The sequence below is a fragment of the Ailuropoda melanoleuca genome, chromosome 5 (assembly GCF_002007445.2).
Source record: "Ailuropoda melanoleuca isolate Jingjing chromosome 5, ASM200744v2, whole genome shotgun sequence".
In the NCBI taxonomy this organism is placed as follows: Eukaryota; Metazoa; Chordata; class Mammalia; order Carnivora; family Ursidae; genus Ailuropoda; species Ailuropoda melanoleuca.
This window is the reverse complement of record NC_048222.1, coordinates 103,181,146-103,200,044: the sequence shown is the minus strand read 5'-3', so window position 1 is coordinate 103,200,044 and position 18,899 is coordinate 103,181,146. Positions and strand designations below refer to the sequence as shown.

The 18,899-nt window shown below is 38.5% G+C and overlaps 2 protein-coding genes across 14 annotated transcripts in view; one reads left to right on the top strand and one right to left on the bottom strand.

The window, feature by feature from the left end:
• Positions 1–1,911: 1,911 nt before the first annotated feature.
• On the bottom strand, positions 1,912–15,930 carry TIGD4 (tigger transposable element derived 4). 10 transcript variants are annotated; one of them, XM_019808930.2, is made up of 4 exons: positions 13,496–15,533; positions 8,670–8,754; positions 8,283–8,361; positions 1,912–7,959 (listed from the first exon to the last, which is right to left on the bottom strand). In XM_019808930.2, the coding sequence occupies exon 4, from the start codon at positions 7,899–7,901 to the stop codon at positions 6,366–6,368; it is 1,536 nt and encodes a 511-aa protein (XP_019664489.1). In that variant the 5' UTR covers positions 7,902–7,959; positions 8,283–8,361; positions 8,670–8,754; positions 13,496–15,533; the 3' UTR covers positions 1,912–6,365. The 10 variants fall into 10 exon arrangements, with proteins under 10 accessions (XP_019664489.1, XP_019664495.1, XP_034517404.1 ...); XM_019808936.2 differs by lacking the exon at positions 8,670–8,754; XM_034661513.1 differs by lacking the exon at positions 13,496–15,533 and adding an exon at positions 15,797–15,930 and having other exon boundaries at positions 1,913–8,361.
• Positions 15,931–15,989: 59 nt separating this feature from the next.
• Positions 15,990–18,899, top strand: part of ARFIP1 (ADP ribosylation factor interacting protein 1) — a 111,357-nt gene continuing 108,447 nt past the window's right edge. The window contains exon 1 of one of the 4 annotated variants that reach the window (XM_011235716.3): positions 15,990–16,126. The gene's annotated coding sequence lies outside the window, so the exon portion shown is untranslated. Of the gene's footprint in view, positions 16,262–18,899 lie in introns of all 4 variants that reach the window. The other 3 variants (XM_034661519.1, XM_034661518.1, XM_002913844.4) reach the window with 3 other exon arrangements.

Here is an 18,899-nt window from a genome sequence, read left to right as displayed (position 1 = left end):
TGTTGGATTTGATGACTAGGAAAAAATAAGTTAAGGTGGAGTGAAGTGGGGCCCTATCCTTTCAATTTTTTCCCCTGACATATTGGCTAAGAGTACCCTGAACAAGGAAGCTGACTTCTTTGAACTTAAATTGGGCTAATGCACGGAGGTGAATATGCAATCTATAGTACATTAAACCAGCAAATCTAGTTTTTCACCAATTCAATTCTATGCTATAGATCCTGCTTCACTTGGCAAAAAAATTTCTAGCCTGGCGTGGATGGTAAGATGTTCAACAAGGACAATCAGTGGAATAGATCTTAGTTCCAGAATTTGCAAGTCAAATTTAGAAAACTATCCAGTTCAGGCAAGCAAATTTGCATATACGTGCAAGTAAAAGAAGTTAAAAAGTTTGGACCTCGACATTGCACTCAATATTACACACATATTTAACCAATTTTCTACTAAAAAACACATAGTTTTCAGTCTTTTTTTAAAAGATTGATTTGTTTATTTGAGAGAGATGGGGGTGGGGAGGGGCTAAGGGAGAGGAAGAGAGGGAATCTCGAGCAGACTCCCCGCTGAGTGCCAAGCCCTATGCAGGGCTCTATCTCAGGAGCCTGAGATCATGACCTGAGCTGATATCAAGAGTTGGTCGTTTAATGGACTGAGCCACCCAGGCGCCTCTCAAATAGTTTCCGGTCTTGTTTTTGTTTTAAGCTACTATAGGAACACATCTTTTATCAGCATTCTGAAACAAGAAGAGTTGTTCTGAAAGCCATTTTGTAATCCATTTGATAAACTGAACTGATATGAATTTAGTTGGCAATAAAAACTATGAAGCTATTAAGCTATTTATAACCTTCACATATCTGACTTCATAGGAATATGTTTCACTGCAAAATTATTAATGTTTGATTGCGGGGTGCTGCCCTAGTATCTCCCGGGGGTGTTACATAATATGAAATATATGTATATATTAACTTTTTCAAATCTGATAAATTCTTAACTCTGAAACATATATGTCCCCAGGGTTTTGGATAAGGGATGATGGGCCTGTACACACGGCAACAAACATCCTTAATATTTTTATTTTGTTAGGATAAATTTGTATCATGTATGACATATTTTTAAGTCAGATTTTTGGGGTTTGAATCCTAGTTCTGTTATTTATTAGCTATAGCTATACTTAAATTTTCTTAGCAGTAAAATGGGGATGATAGTAGTTGGAGTTATTCTGAATATTAACTAACACAGGCAAAACACTTCGAAGTCTGGTAATTGGTATTTAATATACACTGACTATAATTATAATAACTAAATGTACCAATTTATATTTCCCACAGCAATGCACCCATTTCTCTATGCTTTTGCCTACCTTTGGTATTATCATTCTTTATAATCTTGTCTAATGTGTGGCCCCTCCCCCAAAAGATGTCCCATTTTTTCTTTTTGCTTGCATATGATTCCTACTGATGTTAACAATATTTCCATACTTTATTAGTATTTTTATACTCAGCTATTCTTGAGGGTCATACCTTTTAAAAGATTTTTCTTTTAGTATGTTTCTAATACTAAAATACTATTTAAAATCTACATTTACCTCTATTTTTCCTAGTATTTTCAAGTTTCTGTTCTTCTTTTTCATTCTTTCTTCCTTTCCTCCCCCTTCCTTTTTTCATTTTTTTCTTTCTTGCCTTCCTTCATTTCTTTTAGAGTTTAATCCTAAGATTCATTTTGATGTCTTTTTTTAATCCTATATTGTTAGCCATTTGCCCTAATATCAGTTACTGAATAACCATCTATTTCACCACTATTGAAACCTTTTTTTTTTTAAAAGATTTTATTTATTTATGCGACAGAGATAACGACAGCCAGCGAAGTAGGGAACACAAGCAGGGGGAGTGGGAGAGGAAGAAGCAGGCTCCTAGAAGAGGAGCCTGATGTGGGGCTCGATCCCAGAACGCTGGGATCATGCCCTGAGCCGAAGGCAGATGCTTAACGACTGCGCCACCCAGGCGCCCCTATTGAAACCATTTTTATCATACACGTATTCTTTTTCTTTTTCTAGACATCACATATTATTCTTTTGATTGACCTATTAACTCTCTTGCCCACACCATATTGTTTAAAATTGTAGTATAGGTCAAATACTCCCGATTTTTATTTTTCAAAAATTTCTGAGATACTGATGCGTATTTATTCTTACAAAAATTTGAATTATTTTGCAAAATTTTCAACAAACCTGCATTAGGATTTTTATCGGGATTAACTTGGAACAAATGAACATATATTTCAATATTGAGTCTTTCCATTTATTCAAGGCCATGAAAAATGTCATGTCTTCTTAAAGTTTTATGAACTTGGAGCACCTTGCTAATAGCTATAGCTGAGTAACAAGTTCTGAAATATACATACCCTTTTAGTTTATAGCAAGTTGGAAACTGATACAGCAAGTCACAAACTGATTAATATGAATACTTTTTTTTTTTTGAGAGAGAGCGCACGCATACGTGACAGCATGAGCAGGGAGAGGGGCAGAGGGAGAGAATCTTAAGCAGAATCCACACTGCTCGCAGAGCTGGATGTGGGGCTGGATCTCATGATGCTGAGATCATGACCTGAGCCAAAATCAAGAGTCAGATGCTTAACTGACTGACCCACCCAGGCGCCCCATATGTGAATATCTTTATTGGTAGTAGGTAGTTGTTATGGATTGAATGTTTGTCACTCCCCAAATTCATACGTGGAAGCCTTAAGTGTAATGCTGCTTGGAGATGGGGTTTGGGGGAGGTGATTAAGGTTAGATGAGATCATGAAGATGGGCTCCTCATGATGGAATCAGTGCTCTTGTAAGAAGAGATGCCAGAGATCTCCGCCCCTCCCCCACTCCCTGCGATGGCACAGAGGTCACATGAGCATATGGTGAGCAGGTGACTATCTGCAATACTTGCTGAAGCTTTGCACAAGGAAAAATGGAGGTTTCTAAGTACCTTATTCCTTCATCCAAAGTGAAAATGTTTTAGTTCTATACATAAATTGCATATTCCTAGAAATGTTGACTTCCCTATTTTATTTCATGGAAGAGTGCCAATGAGAAAATTGTCATTGATGTTTAGTGACCATAAGGCTAATACCTGGGGATAGCTGGAAAATTAGGACAGAGGTGCCTTTCTAGTCATTCTTTATAGTCAGGGAACACTTTCGAGTTTGCTAAATGCATTTGCATGCAAAATTTTCTTTCATCCTCAAAATAAATTCAAATGAAGTGTCAGTCTCATTTTATGGGTAGTACAAACTGAGGTTTAGAGAAATGAAATGTTTTTTTGCAAGGTAGCATAGAACTAGAGCTAGATTTCATTTATTCCATTGAATGAATTTTTTTTTCTGAGAACTTACTGTGTGCAAACTATGGTCCCCCAACCTAGGCCTTTCTCTCCTCTGGTGGTAGGAATTCTTCTCAGCAACTGGTGTATCTTCTTGGCTGCCTTATGTCTCACTGTACTTAGCTAGGTAGCTCTAGGTACCCCCAAAGATCCAGCCCACCACTGGACTCTGAACCTGTTGGGAGATATGGGGTGCTACCTCCCCTAAGGGACAAATCTCTCTCTGCCAGTCTCTGCTGAGTCCCTACTGAGCATGATTGAATAGGGCTTCTCTTGAGGTCTGAGGTGTTCGCTTGGGAAGCTCTCCTTCAACTCTCCCTCCCCTATTCTTCTCCCCCTTCCAATTATTCTGCTCTGTATACTGTTAATGGGAGGTTTTACATTTGACATTAGGTCCAAATGAGAAGCCAGGCAGGCAACATAACACTCTCAGGTCTTGGCTTACTCATTGTCCTACTTTATCCTGAACCAAACCTTTCATTAGTAAAGTGAATCGATGTCCCAAATTCAATATAAGATTCGTTGTTTCATGAAGTAGACAGAGGGGAAAACACTGCTGCAACAGTAGAAATTCATAAAGCAAGAACATTGAAAATAATACCACATTTAACTGAAAAGCAGGTGAATTGTTAAGTGAAGTTCTTTTCTGAAAAGACAAGTGATATTTAGTCCCAGCTTTGTAGTAACTGTGTGTGGAGAAGATAAACCAGGAGCGAGGTATGCCGTGATTGTCTGGTCTAGAAAAGTGAATTTAAAAAATTTTTGTTCTGAAATTGTTTAAATTTATATAGCTTATACACTACACAGAGAGTATACAACATTAACAACTTAAAAGTTTATCTTTAAATTTAAATCTGCAGGCATCTTTTTCTTATTCTCTATAGGAGCCTTGTCTAATTTTATCCCCTTTAGATTTATTATGCCTCAGAAATAAAAAATGAATCATGTCATATAGAGAAAAACCGGTAGGTACTTTCAGCACTTTGGGCATATTAAAGTTGTTTCAAATATTTTCCCTAGAACTCCACGGGAACTGCTGTGTTAGAGTGGTACAGAATTACCAAGCCAGAAAGTCTGAGTAGTTGTTGCAGGAGTGTTCTCAGGAGGGATCTTGGGAACAGAGCTATCAATATAGATTCAGCAAATTCTCTGAAATATTTCACTCTCGGGCCTCTAAACTCAAGGGGAAAAAAACCCAGCATTTTCTTGTATAGAGTATAGAAGAGAAGCATTGTGGTATATAGTTAAAGGAACAGAGGACTAGGTGAGAGGAAACTACCACATTTTGGTTTGGGGCCTGAGATTTTAACCAAATTATTTTTTCAGGTTTCAATTTCCTCATCTATAAAAATAGAAGCAATAATTCCTATGTCATAGAATATCTGCAATGATTACATAAAAATATTGGATGTCAATATGGTATGAAGTAGAGAAACAAAGAGAAAAGAATTATTGAAGGCTCAATGCATGCCAGGTGCCCTAGTTACAGCTCGGGCTCTTCAGAGAGATTCCGATGCATGATTTAGGTCCACAATTCCAACCATGCTAAACTTTTAAATCAAATCATTAATTAAAAGGCTTTCAATTAAATTTAAGTAATCTATATATTTTGTTCCACAAGAAATTTTCTTAATTTGAGTATATTTTTAAGGCTTGCTATTGCTAAATCTCAAAAGTAGAATAAATCAACAATGGAAAATCAGAATACTTTCTATAAGTATTTCCTTCCAAATGTGTCTTTTGTTGGCAGACTAATAATAATTCATAATAAAAATAATCTGTATAACATTTTACACTTTTTCAAAATACTTTTCAAAGGGTACCCTAAATTATATGTAATATGTTAAATAAGTATGGCATTTAAAATCTGACAAGAGAAAAGTCTGACACGTTATATTTTTCTACTTTTAAAGACTATTTTATGGATGGAGAGTAAATAATTTCATACAATATTTTAAAATATTCTGTAGACAGAACTTCCTCAAACAGAAATTTAATTCAATGTTAGCCATTGAATTTGAAAGAAAAAAAAAGATTAAATATATCAAAATATGCTGAAAAGATACTCAGTTTTTCCTGAAAATAAAATTCAGTAAAACTAAGAAAATAATATGATAGATTAAAAGTTTCAGCTGTTAAAATTAGAAAACTATCTAAGAACCACATAAAACATTTTCTTTTCTAGTAGCTGCATATATATCTTCATATATACTTTTCAAGAGTAATCTTATTAAAATATAAATATTATAAGAGTTCACAAATGTTTCAGTAATAGATTTTTCTATTACACACATATGCATACAAATATTTAGGAAGAATCCATATCATCTTCTGGTTATGGATGACAAAAAGCATCTGATAAGGTCATAGTCTTTCATTTGACCTTCTACAGAAATAACTGGAAAATAGTGACACATCTATTTTTAATCACTTTGGTGTATAATTGGGTGAGATTTTATTTTCAGCACTTTTTCAAAATTTCTTCTCAACAAGATAAGCTAGTCACAAGAAAAATTAAGTAATTTAAAATTAATACTTGATACGAGGCTAGAATATATGCCTTTATAAAAATAAATATCTAAGTAATAGATATTTTATTTCTGAGATGAGGTAGATAAAATAAAATATTCTAGAACATGATCTGCGTTTAAAAAAAAAGAAAATAGCAATCACCAATTCAACCTGTATGAATCAAATAGCTGGAGAGTTTTATTTTTGACATCTATATCATATATTTCAAGTACAAGGCCTCTGAAATACATTTTCTACTCCCCAAAACCTTGCTAAATTGAAATTCATATCTTTCATTTACTTACTCATTATTTAATCTACCTAGGGAACTCTGCTATTCAGGTCAAAGACATATGCAATTAAACCAAAGTGGGTTTTGTTGTTGTTGTTGTTGTTTTTATGTTTAAGTGGTATTTTCCCTTTATATACCTTATATAGTAAAACACATCAGGAAAAGCTATTACACTTCAGATGTTGTACTACAAATAATTATTTAGATGATGAGTTAATAAAAATTTCAAGGTCTGCTAAAGAATTATGAAGCTCATCATTCATATCTTGACTTCTAAGAAAATTTTTAAGAGTATCTAAAGCAGTTATTGCCTCATTTTTTGATGGTAAAGGGAGTTCAGTTCCTAGAGATCCACCATCATCCTCTTCGTCGGAAGCATAAAATCCAGTGTCATCTGATTTACTTTCTTCGGTGCATACTGGATCACCTTCTGGTGCAGCTTCACATGTCTCCAAATCATCATCAAGGGAAGCATACTCTTCTATAGATAAACCTTCAGGAAATTCCACGCCAGCTGCCTGAGCATAGGCAACCAAATCAAGACCAGTGTCTGTCTCTGCATTTGTCTTGTCACTCTCTCCCTTTTGAGATTTGAATCCTGCCTCTTCATAGCTCTTAACGATAGTCTCTGGGGTTACAGCCCTCCAACAAAGGTGCAAAGTATCAACTGCATCTAGTAGGGAAAATGTAAATTCTTTGCTGCCTTCAACAGAGCTTAAAAATTTCTTGATAAGGCAATGTCGATATTTGATTTTAAGGCTTTTAATAACACCTTGTTTCATAGCTATAAATTTGGAAGATAAACATGATGGAAAGAACGCTAACTCAATGGACTTTAGGTCCTTTACCTCTGGATGTGAAGGAAAAGAATCAACAAAAATCACCACTCTTCGTTGCTGGGCTTGAAATTTCTCATCAAGCTTCCGCATCCATTGTTCAAATATATCTGAGGTCATCCATGCCATTCTGTTAGCTTCATAACACACAGGCAATGATTTTATACCTTTGAAACAATGTGGATTTCTGTTTTTTCCAATGATAAGCAAAGGAAGTTTCTCTGAGCCATCCATATTCGTCCCAACCACCAGAGTTATTCTGTCTTTGCATAACTTTCCAATTGAGCATGTTTCTCCTTTAAATGCAAATGTATTTGTAGGCAACATTCGATAAAGCAGCCCCGTCTCTTTTATATTAAAAACATTTTTAGGATGATAATCATTTAAATAATAAGGAAGTACATTTTGGTGCCAGACCGTTGAAGGGTCGACTGATACACCTGTAGCTTCTACAGGTTGAGCTCTGAATACTAAACCATACCTGGATTTAAAGCGATCCAGCCAACCATTACTGCACTTAAAATCATTATGTCCCAGTTTCTGGGCAAAATCATTAGCTTTTAGACGCAACATCGGACCATTAACTGGTACATTTAGACACTGAGCAATTCGATACCACCTCATTAATGCCTCTTCCAGATCGGTGTAAAAAGCAGTTCTCAGTCTTTTTCTCTTTGGATCAAATCTCAGAGATTCAAAGGCTTCTAGAACCTTGTCTTTATTCTTCATAATAGAAGACAACGAATTTTTCTTTATTCCATATTCAGCTGCAATTTCTGCCTTTTTCTTGCCACTTTCTACCGCATTTATGATGTCGATCTTTTCTTCAATGGATAAACTTTTCTTTTTCTTCACGGTTACGGGCAGAGCTGAGGCATCCTCGGAAGCTTCTGCCATCTCCGCCAGAGCTTGTGTGGAGATTGCTCGTTTTTCTGGTGGCTGTTTCTTTAAATTTCTAAAAATTGATAAGTAAATATATTTTCAAAGGTTTCTGAACAAGAAAAATGTTACACGCTGCTAGAATATTTTAGAAGAGAAACTTTCTTCCCAGGACCTGTGCGGCTCAGTTTATAGTTTATTCAGTGTTCCAGAAGTCAAGCTAAAATAGAAATCTCATTATGTCAAACCTGTCCAGTCCTGCTGATATATTTTTGGAACTTCAATCCTTTAAGATGATCCATTTTATCCATGCGTGCATTCAACCTCCTATTAATTCTCCACAGAGGGCCTCTGAGATAAGAAGGAAAAGCATTCAGTAATTTTCATGCAAAACGTTACCCATTAATTTCCAAGTCTCTTCAGGGTGGAGAAGAAAGTGGTAGAATCCTTCTAGGATTTGATGGTATATCTTCTGCCTCTTGAAAACGGGAAAAAAAAAAAGAAAAAAGAACGCTATTTTAGCAATGATGTGTCAATTGAACATCAAAAAGAATACTTATGTAATTAGTTATGCTTTTAATAATAATGAAAAGAATGGGAGCATGTTTCTACAAATGTAATAACCAAAGCTTCCAGGAGAAATGCTTACCTCCTAAAGGGCCTCTGTAAAAAGCCCTCTAGCTCTGCTCTGTGCATTTGAATTCTCGCTTGCTTTTGAATGCTTTGTAATATATACTTCTGAAATAATTCAGGCAAATTTAATCTGTTTTAAAAATGGGCGCTTACCAAAATTAAAGAACTAAAAATGATGCTGGACAGATCTTTGGTGGCTATTTTTCACATGAAGTCACAACTGCCCCCTCTGACTTCTCTAAAAGAAAAACACAGTCAGACAGTAGTCACAAGGTTCAACTTTTAATAGCACATGGGAGACAGCGTCCCCTTTATAGGAGTCTGGTAGAAAAGGCTTCACTAAAAATCAAATCAAGTGATTCCATTACAAATGTTATAAATCTAAATATTATTTTTCTAAGTGCTTACAAAACTAGTAACTCTGTATCAACTTGACACATTAGCCAGATGTAAAGAGGCCAGAAATAATGGACAAAATGTACAGGAATAAGCAAATAGTTAAGAGGATATAACACAGAAAAGACTCAGACTAGAGTAAGAAGAAAAGTGACCACGGGTTTTAACGTCTCAGGACCTCCACTTCCTTATCTGTAAAATAAAGGGCTTATTATAGCGTAAGGATATGGGCTTTGGTGCCAGACACACCTGAGTTGACAAGTGATTCTGCCATTTAAACTTACGTGATCCTAGGTAGTTTACTTAACCATTTGAATCTTCAGCTTCCTTATTTGTAAAATAGGTGTAACTACAGCCCCTGCCTCATGGGGTTATCGCACATTCAAGGAGATTCAACAAGTGAGTGTAAGGCACTCAGCACAGCATTTAGCACCTTACAGAGTGTTCAATGAATGTTTGGTGATGATCTCATCATCATTATCTTCTCTCTAATGCCCCCTTGGCTGTGTCAATCTTTACAATTCAAAGATTTTTCAAAATCCTACTTGAAAACAGAAGCAAGAATCTCACTGAAATATATATTGAAAGCAAAGACCCTCTCATATCAAACAGTACTGTGAGAACAGTCACACAGACCTAGATGGGCTGGCCCCTACTTTCCCAGGTGGCACCTACCCTACCAGAATCTACAGGCCTTGGGCCTACTGCAGGCCAAAGTAACAAGCTAATTTGACGAGGAGGTGTCACTACTGTATGAAATAGTTTGGGCACCATGTCCTCCCAGGTTTCAAGATGTCGTACGCATCTGCACAAAATTTTTGGACAAGACTTTTTGTCAACATTCCTCTGCCTTTGTTGTCTACAAGAAGTAATTTTTATCCTAGGAATTACAACCAGTAAAGGAGTTTTTTGTTGTTGTTACTAGAAAAAAGTCTTAATAATAATTATGATAGCCCAGGGCTTTAGTTTCCAGACACCTTTACTTCCCTGTATTCCAAACAACTCAGGAGGAAGATAAAACTGAATTTTAAAGCTCATATAGTTATAATGCAGTTGAGTGCAGTCCAGAATCCAGGCTTTCTAATGTAAATTTTACCATTCTTTTCACCATGTTACAGTATCTTTGAATCACATTGGTGTGGCCTCCTCTGATAATAGTTTATACACTCTATGTCCCCAGCACCAAGCCAAACCAAGGCAGCATTTTCCAATGCCTACCTGAACCTAACAAAAAACAAAACAAAAACCAAAAAAAACTTACCACAATAGCCCAAAAAACAAAACAAAACAAAAACAATATTAAGCCTCTACAGAAGAACAGAAGAATAGGCCTTTATGAATTCTGTGAATATAAATAGCAACCATATCCCACTATTAAGTCGGCTGACCTTTCTAATAAGATTTGACCATTCAACTAAAAAACAAACAAACAAAAAACTTGCTCATATATGACCTCTCTACACATCTTTCTGTAATTTCCTATAAATCTACAATTACTTCAAAATAAACATTTTTAAATATCTTGCTCTTATTAGGAAGATATCCGGGTATCTGGGTGGCTCAGTCAGTGAAATGCCTGCCTTTGGCTCAGGTCATGACCCCAGGGTCCTGGGATGGAGCCCCGCACTAGGCTCTCCACTCAGTGGAGAGCCTGCTTCTCCTTCTCTTTCTGCTGTTCCCCCTCTTGTGCTCTCTCTCTCTCAAATAAAAAAAATAAAATCTTTAAAAAAAAAAAGGAAGATACCAACCTTCAGAAATTGAGATAGCAAGAACCAATTTTTTAAGAGAAAACCATGCAAAACTACTCCCTAAGAGAAAAAGGGACTCTCCCAACTTCTCTCTTCTGTTCTTTCCCTTCTTCTTTTGTTCCTTTCTTCTTTTTTTTTTACTTATGCCTTAATCATTTATCAGAAATAAACCCTATCATCTCAAATAACAAGGATTACAGAAAAAAAATCACTTGATTTCCTCCCAAATAAAGCAATATAATATACAAAGAGATAAGTGATTATCTTGATCAAATTGAAAATAATGATATGTTGGGGCGCCTGGGTGCCTCAGTCGTTAAGCGTCTGCCTTCAGCTTGGGTCCCGATCCCGGGGGCTCGGGTCCTGATCCCGGGGTCCTGGGATCAAGCCCCACATCAGGCTCCCTGCTCAGCGGAAAGCCTGCTTCTCCCTCTCCCACTCCGCCTGCTTGTGTTCCCTCTCTCGCTGTATCTCTCTGTCAAATAAATAAAATCTTTAAAAAAAAGAAAAAGAAAAGAATGATACATTTATTTAGAAAGATATTAGTTGTTTTCTGAGAGTTAAAGTATATATTTCCTTCTAAAACAGTAGTGAAACCTACAATTTTCCATGGTATTATAAAATACATCTTTATTCCTGAAACAACCACATACATGCCTAATGCCAAACCAGACAAGCCAGACTTTCTCCCTAGGAAAGAACAAGGCACCGATACTGCTTAATCAATGAAGCTAATATTTTCCATTCTCCCACAGTATAATGTCTGGAATATTTCTTGCAGGGAGTAATGGCAGGAGCTCGTATTTCTCAGAAGTATCCATCTTGTCAATTAAGATCATTAATCATTCTACTCCTTGAAAATATTACCACAGAAAAATACTGTACTACATGTAAGATACTCTTTTCTCTATGTCAATGGTAAAGCTAACTAAAGAATAAGAATCGGCAAGTCACTAAAAAAGACTTACCAAGTGAACTCCAAGAAAACAATAGTTAATTCTACTAGTAACAAGAGAAATGTAAATCTTCTTTCAAAACACGAGATACTTGTATTTTTTTTGTTGTTTTTGCCTATTGGAATGGCAGTATCTAGTATTTGCCAGAATGTCATAACATAGTTTGTGAGGAGGTATATAAATTGGTACAAAGCTTATGAAGGACAAATTAGTAATATGATACAAAAACCTTAAAACTGTGCATAACTTTTACCCAGCAAGTCCATACCTAGGATTTTAACCCCAAAGAATAATTATAAATATAAAAATAACTAGCTTACACATGTATTCATGATCTATTGCTGCATTTAGTAGCTTAAAACAATACCCATTTATTATCTCACAGTTCTGCAGGCCAAAAGTCCAGGTGATCTCAAACGGATCCTCTGCTTAGGATCTCACAAGGCAGAAATCGAGCTGTTAATCAAATGGGACTCTTATCTGGAGGCTCTGGGGAAGAATCTGCTTGCAAGTTCATTCAGGTTATTGGCAGAATTCAACTTCTTGTGGTTGTGGGACTGAGGTCCCTGAGTTTTTTGCTGGCCGTCAGCAGAGACTGCTCTCAGCTCCTGGTTCAGGTCCTTGACTGTGGCCCTTTTTCATTTCAGCAACAGAGAACCTTCCTCCTGTCAAATCTCTCTTACGCTTCGCATCTCTCTGCCTTCTCTGCTGCAACCAGCAAGAGAAAACTCCCTGCTCTTAAAAGGTTCCGGTATCAGTGTAGGCCCATCCAGATTATCTCCCTTTTGATTAATTTAAAGTCACTGACTACATTTGCAAAATCCCTTGTGCATGTAATATAACATGATGAGAACGATGTCCTATCATGTTCATATGAGAGGGAATTATAGAAAGTGAGAATCATTGGAAGTTATCTTAGAATTTTACCATACAACAATATTCTTCACACTGTGTTGTTTTATAATTACAGACAAAACAGGAAAGAACCCAAATGTGTAAAAAGGACTAAGTAAATAAATTAAGAAATATGTATGCAAAAATACTGCTGAGCCACTGAAGGAGAATATTTAATGATATGAAGAAAATTCCATAATATTTTAAGTGAAAAAAGCAAAATGCAAAACTATATGCCAACGAAACCAACATATACTGAAAGTTACATGAAGGCAGAGGCTTATGGCTATTCCCACAGTGCTTAGTGACCAGCAAACAGTAGGTTCTAAATAACAATTTCTTAAATAAATGTAGAAAAAATATATATACATAGAAAAAAAGACATTGACAAAATGTTGAATGTTAATTCTAGATAATGGAATTATGAAAAACTTCAGTTTTTTTCTCTTTGTAGTTATAACAATTTCTACTCATATGTTCCACTCAGACTACTATTCACGGGCTTCTTTAAATGTTCCATTTATCAGTATTCTCTAACAAATGTTTATTTCCAGAGAATTACACTGTGCAATCATTAACTAAATATGTTTCCGTGAAAAGGGAGCTGATGATGGAGAGTGATAAAATTATTGTGACATTACCAGAATCCCCTAGAAAAGATTTGAAGGTAGCACCTTTTTCTTTCTCTTGAGGAAATAATATTTATACGCAGCATACAGTATTCAACATCTAAAGTGAAGAAAAAAGGTTGCGTGCACATTTAATTTATTCAGAAAGGAATAATATTCTTTAACCTGTTGCCCCCCCTTCCTTTGTGGTCAATAAATGAAATATAGGCTGTCAGAGTTCCCACAAGCCAAGTGAATAAATGGCACCAGATTTTTCAAAAGCTGAATAATAGCCAATAACAGTAGAAAGTTAAATTAACAGATAATCCCCATGTCATAAACATACACAGCAGACAACTATTACCTTTTTTTCTTACCTCTCCAAGCATAGATGCCAATTTAGAGAAAAGAAGTAATCTTCTATTCTTCCTAAAGAGAATGAACAGGCAGAATTCCCCAAACTCTAGGGCAAAGAAAAAAAGAGAAAGAGAGAGGGAGAAAGAAAGAAAGAAAGAAAGAAAGAAAGAAAGAAAGAAAGAAAGAAAAAGAAAGAAAAAGAAAGAAAGAAAGGAGGGAAGGAAGGAGGGAAGGAAGGAAGGAGGAAGGTAGGTCGGTCTCCATCTAAGCAGGGTTAGATTTAAAATAAGGTATTTGTGTCAGCATCAAAAATTTGCCCCAAATCAAAAAAATACCAGCTACTGCTTCCTTTTTCCAAAATAAATTACAAAGAATTTCACTGTCTTCCATCACCAGCTGAAGTAGCTTCCAGTGTTTTCTTCGAGCCAACCTACATTCTAATTTCCCTCGGGGCTGCAGAAATCATGTGTAGACTAATCCTGTGTGGGGCCTTGCACTATGTATGAGGACTAATCACATGCAGTACCAGAATCACACCGGACTGGAGTACCTAACATGATTAACGGCACCTTCACCAAACAGAAATGAGCATGAGTTCCAAGCAGTTCCAAATTCATCTGAATCTCTATCAAAAACAGCAGCAGCTGCCGAGGAAACTATCCAGCTAAGAACAAATAATTAAAGCAAGTGTCCACCTTTCCAATTTAAGAAACACCTCTGAGTCTAACAATTTAATAGTTAGACTAACTCTAATGAAGCTAAGCACCCCCAAACTCAAGAGACACCTGGCAGGAATCCTTAAGGTGCCAGCCAACTCAAACGGTTAAGTACGGATCATTCAAGCACCACTGAGCACTGCCATGCTCCTCTTCCTAATTACCCCTCCGAAACTAAGAATACTGGCACTTAGCTACTAAGTTCCATTCTGTTCCTATACAATAAGAGCAGTAATTATTCTAGATTGGGATCCTTTTCTTATAATTGAGAAGACTAACAGGATGGCTTTGAACAGAAAATTCCACTATGGCTATGGAACTGAAGTTACAGTTTGAACGAACTGGCATATGCATTTGCTCTTCTCTTTTTGTTAAGGATAGAGCCACTTAGATGAGGGTCCTTTATACACAGATTCATGTTTTGAGACTTCAGTACTATTTTTAACAGAGGAAGTGTCCTGGAGATCTCAGCCATAAATAATGTTATTTACTTTTGAAACATTTGTGTCCTCACGGGTATTTACTATTCACGGATATGGGGAAGATATTTGCACAGGGATATATGATTCACTACGCTGAAAATCTGTAAAGGCAAAGGTCTGTCTTCGGCACTTAGCCATTAAAAATGTCTCATCAACGAATATGACAAAGGCAGGTGAGAAATACACTCTAAAGAAGAGAAAATCCCACGGAATGCACTGTTACCCTTCGAATTTCTACAAGTGAAATGGCGGTAAAAACGAGCATGCAAGGCTTTCAAAGGAAAAACAGTTCAGAACCTTGATGCGAGATTTATGTGGATGGATCAACTGTACGTACTGTATGCAAATGAGCTTCAGATATGTCTAGCACCACTGCGCAGCCACACATTCCCTCCATTCAGTGCCGGGGGTAGGGAGAGTAGCCACAGAACAGGTTGGGGTCTCAACCTAGTAAACTACAAAGGGCTCAGAGAGAAAGAATTGTTCAGCGGTTTCTGTCTACAGGTCAGTGAGCTACCCAAGAAGAAATGGGGCGAGCAGATAAAGCTGAACTCAGTTATCTGGATAAAGAAACGGAGCAGGAAAGAGAAGTATAAGGGGTCCACCGTCGGCGAGCGAGCAGCTCACAGTGATTACAAAGACAGCAAGTCACAAGAACTCAGGGATGCCAGGCTTGGTGGTCTGGTCTTCCTGAAAGGGGTAGGCGTGAGTGACGTGGCCGGAGTGGGGCGCTCCAGGCACCGGGGAAGCTAGGGCGAGGCGCCCGCATCCCGTCTGTTCCCTTAACCCCGCATTCCCTCCACCCTCCCACTCCCCGCGGGACTGAAACAACCTTCTACGTGCTCTCCGGCAGCCGAGAAAGCTTTGGCTCTCCTGTGATATGCGTGGCGGCAAGCTACGTCCACCTCCACCCTCCCGCCTCCGGCTCACCGTCTGCTGGGGGGACGCCTAACGCGGGAAGCTGGGGTGTATGAGTGAGAAAGAAGGGATGCTGAGGGCTCCAGGAGACCTGCGACCACCCAAGACCAGGCCCGCGGGCCCTTCTGCAAGCTCCGGGCTCTAGCAGACGCATCGGGACCCAGGCGCGCAACCCTCTGTGATCCGGCCACAGCCAGAAAATTACCCGGGCAACAGCACCCGCGGAGCCCCGGATGTGGTTGCTAGGGCCTCAGCGGGAGGGGCGGGGCCAGCCTCCAGGAGAGGGGCGGAGGAGGCCTCAGGGGAGGTGCGCTGGCACCATCGAGATGTGGCTGGGCCGGGCCAGATTGAGGGAGAGAGAGGCCGTCCAGGGCTAAGGACAACGCTACTTCCGGTCTCCTCACTTCCGGCTCCGCTGCTTTCAGTGTTGGTGCTGCAGGGCCGGTTTGAGAGGCTGCCGGTCTGAGTGTCCTCGGCGGTTGGTCAGTGTGAGGCTGTGACAGCTGCAGTTGCTCCCCGCCCCCGAGGATCCAAGGTGCGTGGGGGGAGGGGAAGAAGGAAAAGGCCCAGGTCGCGTTTCCGCTCACTTCGTGCCAGGTTTGAGGCGATTCCAGGGAGCAGCGGCAGGGATAATCCTCGACGTGAGAGCTGCAGAGTTCCCTGCAGACAGGTGAGGGCGGAGCCGGCCCGCAGGGCAGCGGGGCGGGGGGGAGGAGGGGGGAGGCAGGCTCGTCTGAGGTAGTTGGCGGGGGCGGACACGTTGTCTTTGGAGCTTGCCATTCCGGACTTTCGCTAGACACTTCTGTCCCTGGTCTGTGCCGTATCTACCTAAGTATTCAGCCTTTGGTTTCTGCCCCGACCGCCTGTGTCCCCGAAACAGCCGGTGAAAAGCGGGGGACTGGTCCTTGCAAGGCTGCACTCTCTCATCCTTGCATGCATTGGGTGGGAAAACGGGTGGCAGGATCCAGGTTTTTTCTCCGCTAAGTCTCGGGGTGGGCCGCCTTCAGGTTTGATGTCCAGTCTTTTTTTCCCCGGCTCTCTGCATCCCCTGCTTCCTCTCTCCCTCAGTGAGAGGGATGGTGATAGTGATCGTCCCTCCGAGACGTTCATGGGACAGTGGTGCAGGGAGGAGCCTTGCCTAAGAATGTCCCAAGTCTGACTGTGCCTGTGAGGACTGCCAAGGAATGCTGGAGTTTGGGAAGGAAGTCGTGCTGTCGTCTTCTCGTCCGTTCCTTTTTTCCAAGTTACTGTCTACGTGTCTAGGAAAAGGAAAGAGTTTTGGGTTTGTTTTTTTTTACGAAGAGTTTCTAGACGCTTTTCCCTTTTATTTTATTGCTTCCCTTGTTTTGTTTTTATCTCCCTCTTGAACCCTTTGATCTCAAAAAGTTTATAGTTTACACTTCGTACAAATCCTTAAGCCATCCCCTTTTAGGATTTCTGTCTCCTCCCTTTGTTTTCTCCTAAATTATGTAATTTCTCTAATTCGGTTCTTATCTTTTTCGTTTTCCTTGCTCAACATGACCAGCACCCTCTTCTAACCAGGTCTAACACTCCTTATCTGAGAAAACAAAATATTTCGAATCTTACTTTTTGAATGAAAATCTCTGCCTCAGTTACTTTCATTCCTTTTCAGATTAATAAATTAGTTTGCCTTAGTCCTGCGTTATGCCTTGGGGTCCATAGTCTAGGAGTTCGTAATTTTCAGGGGTCTTCTCATCCCCATCCCTGAAATTCTGTGCAGAATTTTGTTTGAGTGCATGGGGGTGGGGAGGTGGGAGTTGTGGGAGAATGTCCTCTTAAAAAAATCACATTCTCAAAGGAGATTTAAATCCTCCAGATAGATTAAAAACCATTCCTTAGTGTCTTGTTCAAGTTAATGACAACTTTTTTTGTGGAGCTTTTATTTTTACAAACTGTAAATAGCTTGTATTGGGAGAGTAGAATGCAGAGGTTCTAGCTTTATACTGAAATCTCTTTACTTCAGAATGTCAGTGTTTCTAAATTCTTTCCTAGACCTAGAGAAGGAAACAAGACTGCCTACTTATTTAGTTCCTGATTTGTGGTTTTGAGGTTTCTTTTTAGGGATAGCTGTTTGTGGCCAATGCTGTGGAGATCTGATGGATTTATAAATTAATGTGTTTATATTATTATTTAATACATATTAAATACCACCAACCTACTAGGCACAGTTCAGAATAAAAAATTTAAATTTTGATTGTCCTTCGCTTTCATTTTCTTGTTTTTACCTTAAGACCTTCGCTTTGCTAGGAATGGCAAATGTTTCAGGAGTGTAGTTCTTTAATTTTTGATATGTTGCTGCTTATCTTGTCATCCCCTTTCCTTCTCTATATTAGGTATTTTAATGATTCTTCTTTCATGTGAATAAGTTAGTATCCCTCCAAACTTAATGTGAGTTTAGACTGTGTACTTACTGATTTGGTTGGGAAGTGTTTATTGGTTGAGGGTTGAAGTTCTAAATGTTTGACACTTGTTTCATAAAATGTTAGAACTTGAAGAGACCTCTACAGCTTATCATAGTTTGTGTAGAGTAACCAGATTCTTCTGCTCACAAAATTATTTTCCTGCAGTCTAGCATCACTGCGGGGAGCAGAAAACATAACTTTTAGAGTAGATTATGCTGAATTAGTTTCTTTCTAAGCTAATGACAAAGCAGATAGGTTATATCTGACACCATACCAACAATTAACATTTGTTTGCTTACTGTGTGCCAGGCATTATGCTAAATGTTTTACATGACTATCTCATCTAATCCTCACAGCAACTTTATAAGATGGCTAAAATCTCCATTTTTATAGATGAAGAAACTAAAACTAGGTGATTAACTGAAGCCCAAGTAATCTGTTCAGAAGCACACTGTTGGAGTCAGGATTCAATGTAGGTTGTTTGACTCCAGACTGAGCTCTTAACTACTACCCCAGACTGCTTCTACCATATTTCCTTTACATCATTTTTGGCACAACTTGGGGATATCTCTCCTTACTTCCTATCAGCTGTTAAGAAAAGATCTTTTCCCTTATTAATCTTCAGTAGGTGAACAACTTTTTGAATGTCATACCTTAAAGTATGATGAAAAGAAATGAACTTGGTGAAAGGCTGTGGAGTGTTTATTTGATAAGAGTTTTCCCATGGGGATGGATATAAATCTGTGTGTATGTAGAGTGTGGGGGTGTATTATGACAGGAGGAGTGGAAAGTGAGAAAAAGGTTTTAAGTAATAAACTTGGCTTTGTTAGAGTCTGGAAGTATAAATACATCCAAGAATGATAAGTTTGGGATGGAGTAAGGAAT